This window comes from Bombyx mandarina, chromosome 01, assembly GCF_030267445.1.
Source record: "Bombyx mandarina strain Sakado chromosome 01, ASM3026744v2".
Taxonomy (NCBI): domain Eukaryota; kingdom Metazoa; phylum Arthropoda; class Insecta; order Lepidoptera; family Bombycidae; genus Bombyx; species Bombyx mandarina.
In genome coordinates, this window is record NC_143208.1 from 5,209,872 (window position 1) to 5,230,663 (window position 20,792).

The 20,792-nt window shown below is 34.7% G+C and overlaps 2 protein-coding genes and 1 long non-coding RNA gene across 6 annotated transcripts in view; 2 read left to right on the forward strand and 1 right to left on the reverse strand.

Annotated features, from left to right (window-relative positions):
* Egfr (epidermal growth factor receptor) overlaps positions 1 to 20,792 on the reverse strand; it is a 134,561-nt gene that overhangs the window by 16,216 nt on the left and 97,553 nt on the right. For 2 of the 4 annotated variants that reach the window (XM_028177946.2, XM_028177938.2), the window contains exon 1: positions 717 to 1,294. The exons of the other annotated variants lie outside the window; for them this stretch is intronic. In XM_028177946.2, the coding sequence (XP_028033747.2) occupies positions 717 to 846 (130 nt within the window). In that variant the 5' untranslated portion in view covers positions 847 to 1,294. Of the gene's footprint in view, positions 1 to 716; positions 1,295 to 20,792 lie in introns of those variants that run through there. 4 annotated transcript variants of the gene reach the window in all.
* LOC149503469 (uncharacterized) lies at positions 12,529 to 15,766 on the forward strand. Its single transcript, XR_016323165.1, has 2 exons — positions 12,529 to 13,789; positions 13,999 to 15,766. It is a non-coding gene; the product is annotated as an uncharacterized LOC149503469 (long non-coding RNA).
* LOC114245427 (uncharacterized) lies at positions 17,196 to 18,662 on the forward strand. Its single transcript, XM_028177591.2, has one exon. The coding sequence runs from the start codon at positions 17,242 to 17,244 to the stop codon at positions 18,472 to 18,474; it is 1,233 nt and encodes a 410-aa protein (XP_028033392.2). The 5' UTR covers positions 17,196 to 17,241; the 3' UTR covers positions 18,475 to 18,662.

A 20,792-nucleotide genomic window follows, 5' to 3' on the forward strand; every position in this document is an offset into this window, starting at 1 on the left:
TTGCTTAAGGTAAACAACAAAAACATCCGTACCGTGCCGTACCTTAAAATATACCGTAGTAAAGCTTTTGTTTGCTGTGCTTTAATGCAAGCTTCTATCAGATGAAAACCTTTATTTTCATTCATTAGGCTTATTATAGGATTTCTCGTGAGTAAATGATCTTTAAAAAATATATTTTAAAAAATCACGTTGGCTTACCATGCCATCATCAAGCTTAAGTTCAATAGCAAATACATTTGTTAAAGTTTTAAAATAAATTTAACACGATCTTAGCGTGGCACATAAAAGCTGCACAAGCGTGGAAGTCAGAACGCTTAACAAAAGCGCACCTTGCCTATTTAAAACTGGTCTCAAAGGAGTTCGAGTCGCATCCTTTTGACGCTCCCTGAGAGAACATTGTCACAGGCAAGATGTGATTTAATTGTTTCGCGTTGACGGGCCATGCTTGCGCACAGCCTCTCGTTCAGTTCACTGTACCGACACCCAGCTTTCCGAACTATATAAGGCTACGTCTGTAGCCTCGAGATAAGCTTTGTTTATTTTATTGCCGCGATTAGACCGTACTAAGTCTATTGCTACAAGTTTATGGCGCTATTTTACAGCTTTGTTCCACCGATTGAGGTCACGTTACAAACGTACACTACATTTGTTTTTTTTTGTTTTTTTTTTCTTTCACAATTTATAATACACGCACTGGATCCGTGGGCGGCACTTACTTTTTCCTTTAACGAATTCCGAATGTTTATGTCTTGAGGCGACGGGATGGTGGTTGCGGTGTTTGGCGGCGTCCACCGTCCCGAAAGCGGCAAGGCACAGGCACCACAACAAGGCACGAGCAGCGACCATGCTGCGACATCACTCGCGAAGCTGCCTCAGACACGAGCGCCCGGCACTAACTTCCATCGTGTACTGGCCCGGCCGGTTTCTGGAGGCTTGCGTTGCGCGGGCGCACCCACAGATCTAACGCTTTTCAGACTCGTTACCGCAACGATCGATACTTTGGGCGGGAAATTTGGTTTTCTTTTACATATCCTTGAATGGATGTCTTTGACGTGATTAGATCGTGCACGATGAGATAAAAAGTAATTACGTATGTTTCTATTTAAAAGCAAAATCTTTGATAAAGATACGGTCAAAAGTTCGCACCGATCTAAAACAGCACCTACTCATTTAAAACCGAAAATAAGCCATTATTTAAAGAAACACCAAAATTACTTAATCATTTACTAATGCAAGCTCTAAATAAATTGTAACAGATATAACGCGTGTTTAATGTGTGTTAGGGAACAGCACTGCCGATTCTAAACATCACTAGTTCTACAGTCCCTTACTCCCTCTCCGAAGCACAGGTAAACGTCGAGAAAGACTCAGGTATGCGTTGGACTAAAAAAAAAGCCACCACGTAATAAAACTTAATAACTACGCATTGTGGCCCGTGCTGGTGTTGATAAACCGGACTGTTTAACTCGAGTGCACCGAAAGTGTTCTCTTGGGGAATCCAAATGTAACCTTGGGTAACCGTAAATTACGAACAGGAATCAACTATGTACCCCTTTTAAGCAATTGTTTACTATATTTTTAGGATGTGCTGTCCAGCACTTGAGAGGAACAAATTTCTTCACCAAATTATTGTTTGAACGAGAGGTTATTAGTTAATTCTAATTTGTTTGGAAGCCACACGGCACATGTTCAACTGCAAACTATAAATTAAAGTGTTTCGAGTTATGTAAATATGTGTTATGGGACACAAAAGTAACTCTTAACGTACGCTTGAGACTATAAAATTATAAAGGTAGATTAATCTCGTTTTTATGGTTAATGCTTGATGCTTTCGAAGAAAAAATGCTATTGAATTTTATCGATTCACATAAATTCGTGTTATGCCAGGAACTGACATCAAAACATTTTTGATGTCAATAATCAAAACGCACAAATATTGCAATTAATTTTAACTTAAAAGAAAATAGGTCACGCTTCGAATTGGAGACCGATACGGGAGGTTATTTTTTATAAACTAATTGATATATATTATTAAAGAAATCAGTATTATCAGATACAAACTCCTACGTTCAGTTTGAATACTGTTATTATAATTGTTTGTTGAATAAAATTTTAAAAATTTGACTTATATTCGCCCTTTTCTTGTAAGCATACATGAATGCAAGAAAAGAGCAGTGTTTGTTTAAAAAAAAAATTCATTTCACTGATTTATTCTATAAAATTTTGATATCTACTTATGTACCTCATTCATCAGGTAGTATTATAGTATTTTTAGTAATATTAAACGAAGAAGGCAATGCACTACAAAATTCTAATTAAAAAAAAAACCACCGTCACATTATCTTCACAAACATTTTTTAACTGAACCATTTTAAGTTACATTGCAGCGTGGTTTATTGTTCCGATGGAATTCAGTTAACGAAACTACAGTTCTTTTCTGAATATATCAACATTAAACATTAGGTAGGTATACGGCCGCCATTAAATTGTTAAAAAACAAATCGTTGGACTTCAAATGATAGTAGTTTTACTGTCATTTGCATACAAGATACGGCACCGGGCGGACGTACACGGCGCGATGCGACAGCGAATATTACGAAATGATTAATTTTTATTGAAAACCGAAGACATGTAGAAACGTTACGTAATTAACTTTTATGTCGTACAGGCAGGTTCATTTGAATATATACATACGTACAACAAAAATGGGTTTTTGTTTATACTATCTACAGACAATTCGTCTTCTCGCATTAAAACTGTATAATGCTCAAAACTTAATAATTTTACAGGAGAGTGTTTTAAAGGTTTAATGTGATATTTTGAATATTAATCATCTTTACAACATTTAGTTTTTATTTTTACCAGTTACATCATCTGTCTTTTGAAGAAGTAAGATAAAATTATGTATTAATTTTGTTAATAGTAGTCAAAATATAGGTAAACTAAAAAAAAAAACTGGAACTAAACTACGCTCTCTTGACAGTATTTATGAGAAAAATACTGGTGATACCAAATGATTCCGCATATTAAATCAATTTCGAATATTTTTGGAAATTGTACACTTTTAATGTGAAAAGACGAATTGTAAACAAAATAAAACAACTGCCCAAAGTATATACTCAAATATTAAGCTTGAAGGTGAGTTTAAGTCAGCCTTTCGCTGAGTTTTCTTCCAGCAAACCGCTAATAGAGAAAAATATATTATATGTAAGGGCTAGAATTATCGAAATTAAAAAGGCTCATATGATTGATTGATTAGTAAGTACTAGAGGTCCCGCAGTAGTCGAAATTCGACTATAATTAATTGGAATTTTAAGTTTGTACACTATTATGATTGTATTTTATACTTCTATAATCACAAATTTCGCCAAGACTACACTATAAAAAATATTAACAAAGGCAAACAATATTTAATCTATTCTCAATTTGACCACAGACGTCAAGAACAAAAGTTTGACAATAAATAGTATGCATGCGTGTGTGCGTCAAATACACGGTATGTAGTGTGTGTAATGTTTTCTTTATTGATTTAATGTATCTTTTATGCATTATTTTCAATTTTTTTAACAATTTTCAACGCAATTTTCCTAAAAAGGGATACAAAGTTTTTGCTTCACGTATTAATATATAGATTACAACATTGTAATTAATGAATATTCTTAATTAGTATTATAATATTGTTATTAAAGTTTGATTCGTGTTTGGATACGAGTTTTAATTAATGCTAGTCCCTCTTTATTAAGGGAAAACGGAGATGTTCCGGTCTTATCTGTAATGTGTTCTCCGTTGAAGCCTCGAAACACATGACACGTCTTAATACACTGCTAGTTTCAAATTAATGTAAGTAACGAAATCTGATGTTATAACATAAACGTTATCTATTCAGACGCAGTCGACACGACTATCAAACTTGTTTCTGTGTCTCATAACAATAATAGTATTTTTATCTTGATTCTTCTGTAACCACAGAAACTGTCAAGAATAAAACATGGGAGAACAGTACGAGAGTACTCACCGGAAAAGCAATATTTCATTAACAAAAATCGTCAAATATATAAAACGAGTTTTGAAGTCGTCGTGGCCTAAAGGATAAGACGTCCGGTGCATTCGTATGAAGCGATGCACCGGTGTTCGAATCCCGCAGGCGGGTACCAATTTTTCTAATGAAATACGTACTCAACAAATGTTCACGATTGACTTCCACGGTGAAGGAATAATATCGTGTAATAAAAATCAAACCCGCAAAATTATAATTTGCGTAATCACTGGTGGTAGGACCTCTTGGGAGTCCGCACGGATAGGTACCATCACCCCGCCTATTTCCGCCGTGAAGCAGTAATGCGTTTCGGTTCGAAGGGTAGGGTAGCCGTTGTAACTATACTGAGACCTTAGAACTTATATCTCGAGGTGGGTGGCGCATTTACGTTGTAGATGTCTATGGGCTCTAGTGACCACTTAACATCAGGTGGGCTGTGAGCTCGTCCACACATCTAAGCAATAAAAAAAAATGAGTTTCTGTCTGTTCGTATTATAACTGTGTTTATCCGATAACGTTGATAACTTGTTCTTGCTTACATTAAGGCAGATTTCTCACAGTTAGAGTCAATCAAGACTGGAATTTAACAATATAAAATACAGAAGCTATAGCTGTCATGAAACAAAAGAAAACCGAAACAAACCTGAATAATAATATAGCCCATATGTTCCATAAAATAAAGACTACTACTACTTACTAAAATACCGAGAACTGTTTAAGTGAAATCAATCGAAGCGTAAAGATAATAATATTGTAATACTGCTTTTTCATACATTAGTTTGATGTTTCAATCACATTAGACAAGACGGAATGGGTGATACGCTTTTAATTAAGCAGGAAAATGGTATGCACCCCTGCGTCCTCAAAACTCAACCTATCAATAAGTAAACACGAAATTAGTATCAGAAAAAATCTTCTAATAAGCAATCGAATAATTATTATGTACCTACATTACAAAAACTATCATACACTTCATAACTCATAAAATAAAATATCGATTCCCGAAAAAAAAAAAAAAACACGATTATTACATTTTATGCGTCATTAAAACCGTTAAGTCTGGTTTCTTATCGATCTTAGAGCGTTCGATAGATTTCAATTACCACGAGCAAGCACACAGTGAAATGTCAACAATTATTTACAACGCTTAGATAATCCTGTGTACTTTGTACGAGCGTTTGTTGAGCGCGCGTTGAACTCTTTACGAAAGTGTACAAGACTTAGACAGCGGCTGGACGATCGTCGCACGAGAACAAAGTTGCCAACGAATTGCGCGATGAACATTGCTTGTTATATACGGTCATTCTAAAGTTCAATATGTATTGAGTTGGTAATGTACACAGTATAGATATGTCTTTGCGATACGATCAACAAGGAGTTCACAGGCTGTAAAGTGGTAGCGGTTTCAGCACAACATTCCTCTGGTAGTCTAGAATATCACAGTAAGCATGGTTCACGTCTTATATAGCTATTATTACTGTTAATTTGCTTATTGGTTGTCATATTTTTAAACAAATTAGCTTAAGTCTATTGTGGTTTTTGTTTCATTTGATTATTGAAGTCCAACATATACCTATGTGAAAATATTTTTGTTGTTTTTAGTAAAAATTAGCTGATTCGGCAGACTTTGCAGTGCCTCAATCGATAAATAAAAGACCTAAACTTTTGTATAAAATAAACTTAAGACAAACAAAAGGAATCTGTCAGACATCAAAAGAAAAACAAAATAGTTATTTTTATTTAATTCCAAGCATTTTCATATTTATCTACCTTTTAAACCTTCTCTGGCCTTCCACAAATAATTCAAGACCAAAATTAGACAAATCGGTCCAGCCGTTCTCAAGTTTTAGCGAGACTAACGAACAGCAATTCATTTTTATATAATAATATGTATATAGAAGATAGAAGATGAGCAATTTGTTTGAGAATGAAACTCAAAATTGACTGAAGTACTCAATGTATAATGTTGCGGATTCTAACATAAGTTTATATACCAACTAGAATTAATTCAATGGAAATATTGTAACTTAATTAACTTATTAATAACATATATATATATAAATTCTTTAACAAACATATTTCTATTTATGGTACTAAAATTATCGGAACGTATTTTCCTAGGACATTAAAGAGGAAAAAAAAATGTGGCAATGAAATAAAACTCAAACGACATTTTTCGCAAGCGGACCGGTTCGGGAACCGGTGTCGGCCAGTACCGTACAATTGTAATTATGTCATTTCGTTATTACAAAACAAATTAAGAAGCTATTTTATCTTTGCACCGAATTCTTTTGTTAGTATGCCACTGGTTTGTTAAAGTTTTTCGTTTGAAATGCTTTTTTCGGTGACGTCTAAGACAGAACAACTTTTGTTTTTGTCTCTTAATAAGCTTTCGGACCAGTTCTCTGTCCGCTTCAAACTAAGCCGATGCTCGATCTGATTTACCAAGTGTATCTCGGAGGCTTCAAAATAACAGATATAGGGTTGCATGCATTGTTTCACAATACCAAGTACTCTGTATAAGAATTAGGAGGGAGAGAGAGAGAGATAGAGAGAGAGAGAGAGAGAGTATTCTTTATTGTACACCAAAAAATAAATAAACAGTGCGATACATTAAACACAAAAAAGTACAATTGGCGGTCTTATCGCTAAGAGCGATCTCTTCCAGACAACCATCAGGTGGACAAGAATCATTAGGGATAGGGAAGAAGGAAAAATGTATAGAAATACTGTAAATACTAGCCGCTGGCTTATTTCTTGCGCAAATCATGTTTCAGTTTGATATATGTATATATTCGCATGTCTCAAAGTGAGCGGTGGTATCGAAGTTGTCATGTCTCCGGACTGAAAGAACCACTAATATCAGATGGGCTGTGACCTTGTCTAACTATCCAGGCTTATTGATTATTGATAGGCAGATCCAGGCATGTTTATCTTCTGATTAAGAACCGTATAAATCATTGTCGTAAACCCTTAGATCTAGATATAGCTAGAATTGAAATGCTTAGAATTTTTATTTCATACATTCACAGTCACGATCTGTAAATATACGAAATAAAGCAATTCGCTTAAGCTGCAAGCGCGCCATCTATTTTGAATTAGTGAGTTTACGACTGAAACTTGCTCAGAATTGATAATCAAATGAATCACAATCAGATGAATGGTGTAGGAATGCATAGAGAACAGAATAAAAAGCATTTCTTTTATTTTTTAAATATATAAATTAATTTTAACGATTCACTTAATGATAAAATGAAAAGAATAAACTCCGCTGTATTGAAATTGCTTGAAATTGCAGACTTACGATTCATTTGAAAGTAATAACTAACTTTAATATGTTAATCGGCAATGTTCAGTTAATTTCTTGAAAACCAAGTACGTATTTATGTTTAAAATATAATTTGGTTGAAAATCGACGGCCAATTGAGAATTCAATCTGTTCGTTTTTAATATTACAGGAGTAATTTTTATTTTTATTTTTTTATTGCTTTGATGTGTGGACGAGCTCACAACCCACCTGGTGTTAAGTGGTTACTGGAGCCCATAGACATCTACAACGTAAATGCGCCACACACCTTGAGATACATGTTCTAAGGTCTCAGTATAGCAACAACGGCTGCCCCACCCTTCAAACCGAAACGCATTACTGCTTCACGGCAGAAATAGGCGGGGTACCTACCCGTGCGAACTCACAAGAGGTCCTACCACCAGTAATTACGCAAATTATAATTTTGCGGGTTTGGTTTTTATTACACGATGTTATTCTCCTTCACCGTGGAAGTCAATCGTGAACATTCGTTAAGTACGTTTTCCATTAGAAAAATTGCTACCCGCCTGTTGGAATCGAACACCGTTGCATCGCTAGATACGAATGCAACGGACGTCTTATCCTTTAGGCCACGACGACTTCAAAACTGTAACTATAAAATTTCTTTGCACTAATGAAGAAAACCTGTGTGTGGACACCAAAGTTCAAATGTACATTGGTCTAGTTTAACAATACGAATCTAAGCTTTTATAATACTTTATTATTGTAATAATTTATTTCAATTACACTCCGTCCACTGAAAGAATTAATTCCGATCGAATTTCCGATGTAATTTAGAATTCTTCCTGAATTCAATATATCCATTTGCCATGAATAATTATCCATTAACCATTAGTCAATTTAAAATAAAGGTTATAATTTTGCGCTAAATTATCTTTGATGGGAGCGCATTCGTTAGGCAGGAAAGTTTTAGTTAACGTTTTCACTATTATATTATTGAAATAAACGGCTATTGCAATCATCTCTGCAGTCTTTCAAGTTATGAGCAATTATATCGCAATTTAGAAATTAGTTTACGAAAGAAATTCGCGTAATCCTTCAAAAAAAATCTTTTAAAAATGATTGTTAAGGTTTTTGTGATGTGTGTACGCAATGAGAAAAATGTACTGGTTATTTGGCGGTAAAACAAAAATCAGTATCGCCTTAGAGTAATCCTTTGATAGACTATAAAAATAGGTAAACTATAAAGTATAATATTTATGTATGGCTGGCTAATATATTATTCTAATGTCTAATGAATTTTATTTTGAAAAATATGTGATTCTATTTTTAAATTCCCCTACTGATTAGTGTTGTGTTGTTTTAGCTACAATTTTTTTTTTCATCAATGTGGAAAAGATAAAATTACGAATTATCAAGGAATACGTACGAGTTTCGTCTCAGTAGCAATGCCGCGCAAAGGGCTTTAAACATTAACGACTTGTACGAAGTGAACACTAAAAGCGAACGCACGACTCGTTATTGGGTTGAAAGCTTCTGACATGGAAATTTTAATTTAAAAAAAATGAACATCGTGGTCGATTGAAAACTAAAGTCAGCGACGACGAATTAAAAGTGATAGTAAAAGTCGACAATATTTAACTTGCTGGTGGTAGGACCTCTTGTGAGTCCGCGCGGTTAGGTTGCTACTACAACCCTGCCTATTTCTGCCGTGAAGCAGTAATGCGTTTCGGTTTGAAAGGTGGGGCAGCCGTTGTAACTATACCGAGACCTTAGAACTCATATCTCAAGGTGGATAGCGGCACTTACGTTGTAAATGTCTATAGGCTCCGATAGCCTCTTAACATTAGATGGGCTTTGAGCTCGTCCACTCATCAATGCGATGAATAAATAAAAGTTAGGAGTTTACAACGATAGTCAAATAGGCAAGGCAAAAAAAACTTGACAAGTGGGTGCAGCACGAGCTGGGCGATCGCCAGCGCGACAAACGCGTTAACGATGGCCATACCGCCTTGCGTTTGCCTAACAGACACAGAAACAAAGCGAATTTGAATCTCATTGCCAGTTGCAATGAGCAATGGATTGATATTGGTAAGGGATTATCATGTTGCGGTCATCTATGCCTCAAACGAAAATTTACTGCTAAAAGAGTTTAATTCTAGTGCCGGTATAATTCATCAATACGTGATGAATTATGACTATCTCACTCACACTCACACCAAATGGCACCAGCATTACTGCGGATGTGCATTGGACACAATGATGGAGAAGCTCCCGAATCTCAAGCAGCTTTGGTCAATCGCTCGTCCCCACCGCTCCTACACGATAACGCTTTACCTCATAGAGCATAATAGATGGTCTCTAAGCTACGAGATATTATAGGGTTAGAAGTTATTCGACATCCACTGTAACCAGACCTTGCGCCGACAGTCTTCTTCACTTTTTCATAAGATTTGTCAATTTCTTGGCACGGAAATATTTCAATACCCGAGAGACAGTACAAAGTACCTTTGAAGTGTTTATTGGTTCCCGTACACCTACCTACCTGCCTTCTTCAAGAAGGGCATTGAAAAATTACCATTGCGCTGGCAAAGATGTATTGATAGCACTGGTGAATATATCAATTGATATAAATAAAAAATGCTTATAAAAACATAACTTTAACTTGCTGTACACGAAACCACAAGTTCGTAGGTAAAGCCCTAAAATTAAAAGGTATTATAATAAAACTAAATGATCTAAAATGTAATCATTTTTACGATTTTTAATTGCAGACAGTACATTTGAAAACAGCAAAAATATTTATTTTACTATTGTTAACACAGTGAACGTATAAAATTTTCGTGTTCTATGAATACTAAAATGGTTTATAATTTGAAGCTAAAAAAATATATTTTTTTAGAGCATGCCCACTTATTTAAGCTTATCTGATTTGCAAGATTCTGAAATCGATAATTTAATTTTTATCGCATGATATTCAATCAATATGAAGATGCCCGATTGAAAATATGAATTAAAAATAATAATCGTATTTGAAGAATATTAAAATGTTTTCGTATCGGTCAATTACAACTAACATTAAAATTCATTTACAACTGAAAGTATATGAGTACTCGAGTGAAAACAATATGCCCTTACAAGGGATTAAGAAGTGCAGCGGGAACGTAAGCTACCTGCTCATACAATAGACGAAATCAAAGCCTATTGTTGAATAACAATGCAAGTCAAGTGCCATTGTTAAAATGCAACTGTGAGGCCCGGCTGGACGACGCCAAGTGCTAGTGAAAATAAATTTTTGGCATTAATACCTAAACTTAAACTTACACTGATGGATTAAAACGTATTATTTTAAAGTTTCTAATGAGTAGAGATCCGTACAACACGATTAGAATCGAGCATGTAAGTAAGTACCATTTCTCTCTAACTACGTACCGTACGCATTGACGAACTATTTTTAAAAGACAGGAAAAGAATATTGGGTAATAACAACGAAATAGGCAATCTCTAAGCGTAATTACTGTCGACAGTGCCTATTTTGAGGGCGCACGGATAATTTCAACTATCCCTGTACTTATTTTTGCTATGAAACTAATAAGTTTGATTGGCAGATATAATATGTGCCAAGGGTAAAAACATTTGTGCAATGGTTAAGCTGTTTGCTTCGGTAACCACTCAATACTGGACTAGTTTATTATGACAGTTTATCTGAAACTGAAGGTCACCAAAGTTTGCACGCGGCCGTCGTCCACCTTTTGAGGCCTCAGTACTTTCGACAGACGACTTTCACGACCGTCTTGTCTTTTAAAATTGACGATTTAAAAAAAAGCAATTGGTTCCTAATATCGGGCACTAAGACTGACCCAGACTTAAAGTTTTATTTGATTAATTTTCCATGCACTTTTTGATGAAATCAAATTAAATAAGTACCTTTTCAATTGAAGTACTATATTAAAATACATACAGTCTCAATTAAAAAAGTTAGTTGCCATACTATACCCGCAGCTAAATATCGCGCCGATGTCATGAAATACACAAGTTTCATTCTTTGATTTTTTTCCAAACGTAGATATAATTCGGCTGTAAATATTGGACAGGGATTTCCCTTAACAATAAAATATCGTCGCATTTGTTTGTGGTCACCGCTTAATGAACAATGGTTAGCTTGTTCCGACCATAATACGACCAAGGATCTCGAGTGTTCCAACCGTTCTAAGAACTGATCTGTAGATTGGTTATTATGACGTGCTAGCTGTTAATATCGTAGTGGTTTAAAAATAAAAAGTTTTTTTTAAATCAAATATTTCAACATCTCTTACAATTATCTTCTTGTAATAATTAGAAAAACACTATTTTCTATTTTCAGATGTAGTAATTGATTTTTAACGAACACGTCTTATCGTTAGGAGGATGAAGTTTGTAGAATTGCGCAAATAAATTATCGTGGTGTTAACAAGCTGTCATGTAATAATATTAGTTTATGTTTTGACACATCTCTGTAAAAATTTTGACATACCTATAATATGGTGAAAATATATGATAACACTACAAATACACCTTTTTCTTGTCTTCGTTGTAATTTAAGCATCTATAAATATTTCAAACAAATAATTTGTCTCAAAAACTGCCTGAATCTCACATTCCAATCATTCTAATACCAGTGCTATTAAATTACAATCGAACGATAGTAATGATCCACTAAAAATAAAGGAAAAAGAAACTTCTTGAACCGAAGTTAGAGCCACATTAGAAATTATGTTACCGATCATTAATAATAAAAGTAGAAACTTAATAATCGCGGTACATTATAAAATGTTCGTAATAAAAACACAATCTTAGCTTTCAGTACCCCACTGAGTTGGGGTTGGACGATACCGAGTTTATGATATAAAGCCATGACGAAACCTTTATATTATACAAACAACTTTACACTTAATTCTTCGGAGATAAGTAGCAGTATCGTTTGACTTATTTTTTTTAATACTCCGTTGGATGTAAAGAACTATTCGAATCGTTAGTGGAATGGTAAGAAATCAAATTTCGTGGCAGATGCCACCCCCGACAGTTCGTTTTAATGGTATCAAGATAAGTCAAGAAATATCTGGCATATCAGAGGTTTTATGAAACGCCTTCTTGTTCTGAGTTCTGTTGCGATATTCTAAATCAATTATAATTTTTTTATTTAAAATGGACAACAGACATTCCAAAATTGTGTCGTTTTAAAAAATAATGAGAAATATAATTTTGATAAGCTGATATTGGTTTAATACTCTGAACATGTTTATTTATAATAACATAAAAGTTTTAATTTGATTTTTTTTTAACAATTTAAACGCAATCTTCAATGCATCGAAAACGGGAGATAAGATTTTCAATAACGCGAACAAAAGATGCTTCGTGAATCTTGAATATTGTTTTGATGAAACTGATAAATGTTGTTAAGAACAGAATTCCAAATTAGATGTCTTTCAAAGGGTTGTTCAAACGAACAATGATATGCAAAGTTGTCGAGGACATGAAGATTACATCCAGTTGCATCTCATATGAGTAATTCACATGGTAATGATCTGTGTTCTTGGAAGCAGCATTTTAGATTGAACAATATTTATATTACGTTTCTGCATACTCTATTGGTATTTTGCAAGACGCTTTGTGGCATTTCGTTCTGATTTCGGCGTTATTGTAAATTTATAAAAAAAAAATCGTATTGCTTGCTTGTTTAATAATAATATTGACATTGACGTGAAAAAAAAACAAATAAAAAACCTTACATAAATTTAACGTAGTTTTTTCCCAGGAGTAAAGTCGGAAGAATGTTGCTATTTCTCAGTGTGATACAAAAAAAATCTTGCTTGATTTATTATTAGCTGATTAAGTTCAAAAACTTGTTTTCGTCACTAAAGAGCAATGATCTTAACTCTTGGAGTTCTTTGCGGCCTTACTGAATGAAACTGTTCAGTACATAGAAGATATCTTGCGGCCATGCATACGGTTTTTTTTTTCTCCCAAAATAAAGATCATCGAGATAGATGTACATCGTATGACAACAAAAGGATCATCTGTGTTCGCACGCTCGCTACAAAAGAGGTTTTTTGCCTCTAAATATTTAAACGAAATATAAATGCGAATCGTGCTATATGAGCGGGTCTTCCTTTTTTAAAATTTCCGTCTTTATTATAGTCATCGAATCCGTAGTTAGTTTTCATGCTCGTTACTGTGCCTACACATTGATGCTCACGATATTTTTTAACTATCACCAAGATGATAGGCAGCATTTATGTCATCATCATCATCTCACTCTGTCCACTGCTGAACATAGGCATCTCCAAGTGATGTCCAGTGCGGCCGACCCTTTGCCACCTGCATCCAACGTGACCCAGCTATTCTCACTAGGTTGTCAGTCCATCTGGTAGATAGCTGTCCCACACTGCGCTCGCCAGTGGTCTTCACGCAAGGATCTTTCTGCCCCATCCGCCGTTTAATAATATGTAAGTGTTGTCAATTTATCAAAGCATAAAAAGTGGTTAGTTAGTTAAAAAGTAGTTGTATAGTTTTACTTTTCTATGCATACATTTTAATGTTAGCTTCGTTTTCAGCTTGAAAATATTTTAGAGTTCATCATTTGATTGTTTTAGAAAAAAGGGTGTTCACATTTCATTACAAATGTTTGCTTCAATGCTGTTTGTTGTCTTTGCAGGTAGACGAAATGAGCTCACCTTATAGTAAAACTGCCCTTCTCTTGGATATCGGTAAAGGGTCATTACCAGGACAATGTCTAGACAATCATTTAAAACCTCGTTAGTTTTGAGGACGTGTAATAGCTAAATTAGAAAAAGTATTTGGAAATAGAAGAAAGGAAAGGAAAAGAAGAAGAAGAAAGAAGAATTTGTCGAAGAACGCAGTGATAATCTCCTCTGGCGTTTTTCACGAACCAAATTATTCAAAATACAAAGAGATCTAATGCCACTTTGTAGATTCAGAGGGTCATAAATTAAATTAGTAAATAAAAATGAAAAAAGTATTCTGTTTCCAAAGGCAGTCATAGCCGGCGTATCGAATGATGGGCACATATAAATCTCCACACTAAAAGCCACACTGTCCGAAGACGAAAGAGAACGATTAAAATCAAAAACAAAACTACAACACGGCGTGCTTTTGTCTTACTCGTGTCTACAACAGGCTTTTATCTGTAGAACGCCGTGGCCTGTCTTAGGATGAAAAAAAAAACAAGGAGAGGGTAGAACGCCGCGCAGGTAACTATCGGCCATTTTGTTTCACCTTTTATTGTTATTCTTTTCAATAACCCTCATGTTTTATTGCTTGTTAGGTAGTTTGTTACGATGTCGAAAACGCTAATTAAGTGACAGAGAACACCAGTAGCAGGAAATATATGTATGTGTTTTTTTTAACAATATCGGTTATTTATGTATTTAGTTCGATGTTTGGTTGTACGGTGATAAACAGGTAAATATAAAACTAAAACGATTAAAACTGGACAATTATCGCATTTGTCAGTTTTTAAAATGCCCATATTGCATTTGTATTCGTAACACAGGAAATAACACACCGACTCGGTGGTGATGTCGATGGAATTTTTTTATGCAAATCCTATTCGAGTCACCGACTAAAAAAAATCTCATTAACTATTATGTACATAATTGTCGATTTCCTGTGATATAATTAAATATATACAATTCACTGATTTTAGTTTAGCAATTGAGTGGTGCGATCATTCATGCCAATAGCAACACGATCGTAAAGTTTATAATACTGGATCGATTCATTGGTCATAAATGAGTTATGAGAGTCAAGAAATCTTAATTATAGGAAATACTCGATTCAAAATGGAGCGATAAAGCCGCACATATTATTCAATTATTCAACACACATTTAAAAAAACTTTCACGTTATAATATGAATTTATATTCCAACTACTCGTTTTTTTTACATTTTACACCCACACTAGAAACAGCCAGATACATAATAAAGGTTAATTACGCTTTCAAAATGTCTTCATAACACGACATATTATAATGTCACAGTTATATTGAAATACGGCCACAATATGGCAGCTAATATGAGTTCAATCTACATAATAATATGTCATTGAATCTTTCATTATAGTATTATATTTTTACATTTCATTCCGGGAGTTCTGTTCAGTATTCAAATTGACCTGTTCAATTTTAAAATAGAATTAGCGGTCTGAGTTGTTGTGCCCTAATAGAAGTTACTTTTTGATGATAGATCCTTGTTCCCTCAGCAATAGTACTTTCTTACTGGATGAATGTTACACCATACCTTTTTTTTAGCATAGACAAAATGTATGCTAAATTTCATCAGGATGGTATCAGGATGAGGAAGATCGTATGAGGAGTCAAGACGTGAAAGTTTAAGAAATAAACTCTTTTCCGCTTTTATATTGTATGAATATTTCTATAATTGTAATAAATGAAACAATGGGATTTTGTTTGTTTTAGTGCAACGCCCAGTATTATTTCGTACCTATAAGTTGTGCTTAGGCCATTTATATTTACATAGCTTTTGTTCATATTTCATCCGCAGGGAGGAAATTGCATTGTGATGTATGATTACAGGTCTCTTGTATTTGAGAAATCCATTTTAAAGGTAGTAAAGAGTTTCTTCTTTCTCATTTCATCGTTCCAATTTTCATTTACATATTTTACAGAGGAGGAGCTGTTAGTAGTTCAGTAGTAATAATATTAAATTTAAGAAGTTTAGTAGGTAAATATGCCAAAAATAGATTATGCATAAATGTACCTAATTTCATTAGGCATTGATACACTACGACGAGTTGACGAGTTGACGCATTGACGAGTTGACGAGTATACACTATCTGCGTTGTTCAATGTACTTTGCTGATGAATGTTACTTTCTGCCTACTTAGATAAACTTCCTTTGAGGAAGGACATGTTAATTTTGTTGTTGGGAAGAGTGACGATTATGTACGAGCCGCGGTCTCGTCGTCAGCGTCAGCGTGAGCGTGTCGGTAATAGTAAGCAACGGTCGTATGAAAGTGACATTAACTCTGATTTGGTTATCGCATCTCATATCATGAATCAACATAATTATGTCAACATGTCTTCATCGTCATTGAACTGATTAATATCTATTTATATTTATTTTTCCATTTACTCCTATGATTTGAAACTAATGTTTACCTGCCAAAGAAAATACAAATTGATAATATTATTTGTGCGAATACACGGAGGCGTTGCAACAATAGAGCCTTGTTTATTTTTAATGGTCAAATAAAAACGAGTAGGGTTTCGTTTCCTAAGATTGTAGCCATGTATAACGAACACTCTGCGAAACACCGTGCCACATGGCGTCGCATCGCGAGAGAATTGGGTATCGCAGGATCCGACTGATGCATGACCACGACCACTCTGTCAAGAGTGTACGAATAGGAAGAAGATAACGAACTGGAATATTACATTCCTATACTTTTTAATATTTAAACTTTATTAAGATTTTTTTGATTGCCCTTATAGGCAGACAAGCATACGGCCCACCTGATGTTGAGAGGTTACCGTCGCCCATGGACTTCAGCAATTCCAGAGGCAGAGTCAATCCGCTGTCTACATTATTTGGAGATACGATATTTCGAAGCTATGGGTCAGTTTATTATGAGTATCGTTTTTAGCAATTCATTGTGAAGTCTTTTAAGTTCTTAATCGTTGGGCCATGTATCACTAAGTTGAAAAGATCCATACCTGGATACAATAATATAATTACGTTTGCTTGTTTGAGAACTTTTAATCAAATAGTTACACGACAACAAAGTGACAATTGAAATGCAATAATTTATTTAGATAGTTTCATAATCAACTAATGTACACAGATCCTTTATTTATAAATGCCTGACGTAGTTCTATTTAAATTCGGTCACACAAAGATACGTTTTTTAATTGAGATCATGAAACCACTATCGCTGGATGTTATTTCAAGATACCTTACTAAAAATGTTATAGCGGACGTTTTTAAATTGAAGACAGACAGCGATGAAGATATAGAAAACGTTGAATTAACAAAAGCAGCACCAAATGGCGAAGGTCTTCTTAGTGCAGTCTACAGGATCAAAGTTACAGGCAAGAGATATTCCACATCCTTTATCGGGAAGGGCTTCGTTGACAATGAACGCATCAAAAACTCTTTAAACTGTGCCGAACTATTCAGAAGAGAGGCATTGTTTTACTCTGATGTGCTACCTATACTGGTCGATTTGCAGCAATCGTTAGGTGCGAGCGAATGCATTCAGAGCAGCGTGCCTATTTGTTACGGTTGTTATCTGGACGGCGTTAATGATTATATCGTACTAGAAGATCTTCACGAAAGTCGCTGCAAATCTTTAACGAAACACCCTACAAAGTGCGAACGGGATTCAGTTCTACAGACACTAGCACATTTGCACGCAGTGTCGATGACTTTGCGAATCAAAAAGCCCGATGAATTCAAAAGGATTGCCGATTTAATTCCAGAAGCGTACTATACTGAAAAAAATCGTGATTGGTATTCGAAGTTTCAACACAAAGCTGTAATGATAGATCAAGCGATTTTAATTGAACACGAAGATCCATCGTCTGTTTACTATAAAAAATATAACGAGCTGCTCGGTCAAGACGTGTACGGGTGCTTGATCGAAATGACGACGACTCGTGGAGATTTCGCTGTGATCAATCACGGAGACTCTTGGACTCCGAATTTTCTTCGTTCTAAAGGCAGAACTGTTGCGATTGATTTTCAGATGATACGATGCGCTTCGCCAGTTACGGATTTAATGCTTTTCCTTTTTATGTGCACAAACGTTTGCTCAAATGTCGAACAGTTTGAGAAAGCTCTTGACCATTATTATAATTATTTAGATTATTTTTTGAAAGACATGGGCATGGACGTCGCATCGGTATTCCCAAGAGACGCTTTCGAAAACGAACTCAAAATATACGGAAAGTTCGGATTTCTTACATGCCTGACGTCAATTCCGCTCTTAGCAAACGAGGGCACCAGCGCGTTACAATTGACAGAAGATTTTCCAGAACATAGTCGAATACCATTAGAAAAACTATGGGACATTTCACCTATCAAAAACGAGCAGTATCAGATGAGATTTGTGAACGCTTTAAGACTAGCTGTAGATGCGAAGCTTATTTGAATTGTACGTCCCTCAACTAAAATCAACATATATTTATTTTTTTCTACTCATCATAATAAACTAATAATAAAATAATAAATAAATATTTACTAACAATCACGCCACGTTAACTGGTCCCGTGATAAGTTCGTAAAGAACTTGTGTTACAGGTACCAGATAACGGAAATAAAGGTAATATTTTTATTATACACATACATTTATTTAATATACATCCATAACCCTGGAAAATACATTTATATTTATCATACAAATATCTTCCCTTGGCGGGATTCGAACCCGCAACCCCCTTGTGTAGTGACCATGTCACTTACCACTACACCAGACGGCCGTAATGAACTTGTTCACGTGATGTTCCTTTTTACGTTACGATTATATTTCATATACCGATTCATTACAACGACGCCGTTGAAGTCATAACGTTATTTGAAGCGGCGGCCCCGCAAACCGATTTGTATAGAAACATACATACAAAAACACCTGTATCTGTGTAGAGATAAGCCCGTGGATGAGTCGGCAGTACATCGGAATGTTCGGACTCGTGACCCGCTAGACAGCCGAAAACTAATTATCGCGGTGATGTCGGCGTTTACACCGACCATTTAGAACTGCCGCCTGAGTGCTTTAATGTATAACTACCTTCAACGCCAAACTGAAAAGGACCGATACGTAGTATCGTAACATAGCATTGACAGGTCACATAAAATTTGTCAATAGGGAAATGTGAGAATTCAATACGATCAATACTTTAGCGGACGTTCCGTGCGTCTCTGTATGTACAATACAAATTGGCGCGGAATAGAGTAGAAAGTGTATGTATACATACATACGTGTGAATTGATTCATGTTGTTGTTTCAAACATTCACGCTTTTAAATTTTGTTGTAAGCAGGTACTATTATTAAAAAACCATTATTGCGTGACGTATTTATGTTCGTATGTAACAAAGGCTTCAACAGAAATGTTGGGTGATCAAAACTAATACTTTTGCGGTTTTCTCTCGCTTTGATTATTTTTATTATATTATAATTGTCGACGTTACGAAATCAATTTTCGTGGTCACAGACGACTCAAGTTTTATCGATGACTATTATTTATACAAAAAAATCTCTTTATTCGTGCTTCCTTCTTTTGCGTTTTCACTCGCATTAAAATAATGCGACCCCATTTCTATATACGCGGCTAAAGGTTTCTTTATTCCCGGATCTTATCAGTACATCGGGGCTTACACATTGATAAAATCATTATAAAGTTTAGAGGTATCCAACCGAATATCCTTTGCAAGCGCGCTTTTCCATATTTACGGTTCCTGTATTCGCGACATATTTACGGAACATATACACCGCGTATAAAGAGCTTTTACTGTATACCTAATATAAGTGATTCGTAAAAACCGAACGAGTCACTAATATTTTGATCGCCAATGATTCAATTTCGGATTACAATTGATCGTAATACTGTTTGTAACTAAAATATAATATGAGTGCGTTCTATTTGAGTCACTTTCGAAAAATCCTAAAAGGCACAAGAACCAAAAAAGCATGACGCTGCGAAAAAATAATTTCTAAAAAATTAGTGACGAATGTTCAGCGCCATTAAATGAAAATACCGATTATTTTTGGTTTGTACATAATTTGATTACTAATCTTTTAAACTCAATCACCATGGTAAAATCGATATCGAATTTAGTATATTATTATTAATATAAGTGCATTATGTACATTTTATTGTGTTTTGCATGAATTTCAAACGACAACAATAAAATAATTTCATAGTTAATTTGAAAATCGAATCCATTAAATCCTACGTAGCTATTGATAATTTTGTTAAAACAAAAAAAAACAAAAAAAAAAAGTTAAGTAAATTATTCGTTTATTCTCGAACGTTGTCATATGTAAATTCGTGGACACAATAAGTGGCAAATGGTAGAGGGCAGACGTATTGTGTTAGTGTTGTAATGAACTGAACTGTTTTACATTTATGTGCATATGTTTATGTAGCATATAAAGCTGTGTTTCTCGGTAATAGAGAATTAAAAAAAAATGTTTTTAACGATTATCAATCAAACTTTAATCGAAAACTATCTTGAAAAGGTAGTTAATAAACAAAATACGTTATATAAATATGTTTCTAATTTATTTTATATGCGACACATGTGTATATTTGATTAACGGAAAACAAATTATAAATCAGCTTTGATAGCAATAAATTAGTAAGGTTTTAACATTATCTTTTTTTGTAGCTTAGATCGGAGGGCTAGCTCATGGCCCACAACGATGTTAAGTGGTTACCGGATTTCATAGACATCAACAATGTCAATTC

Coding starts and splice junctions, on each gene's coding strand:
- LOC114245427 (XM_028177591.2), top strand. CDS start 17,242: ATGAAACCACTATCGCTGGATGTTATTTCAAGATACCTTACTAAAAAT.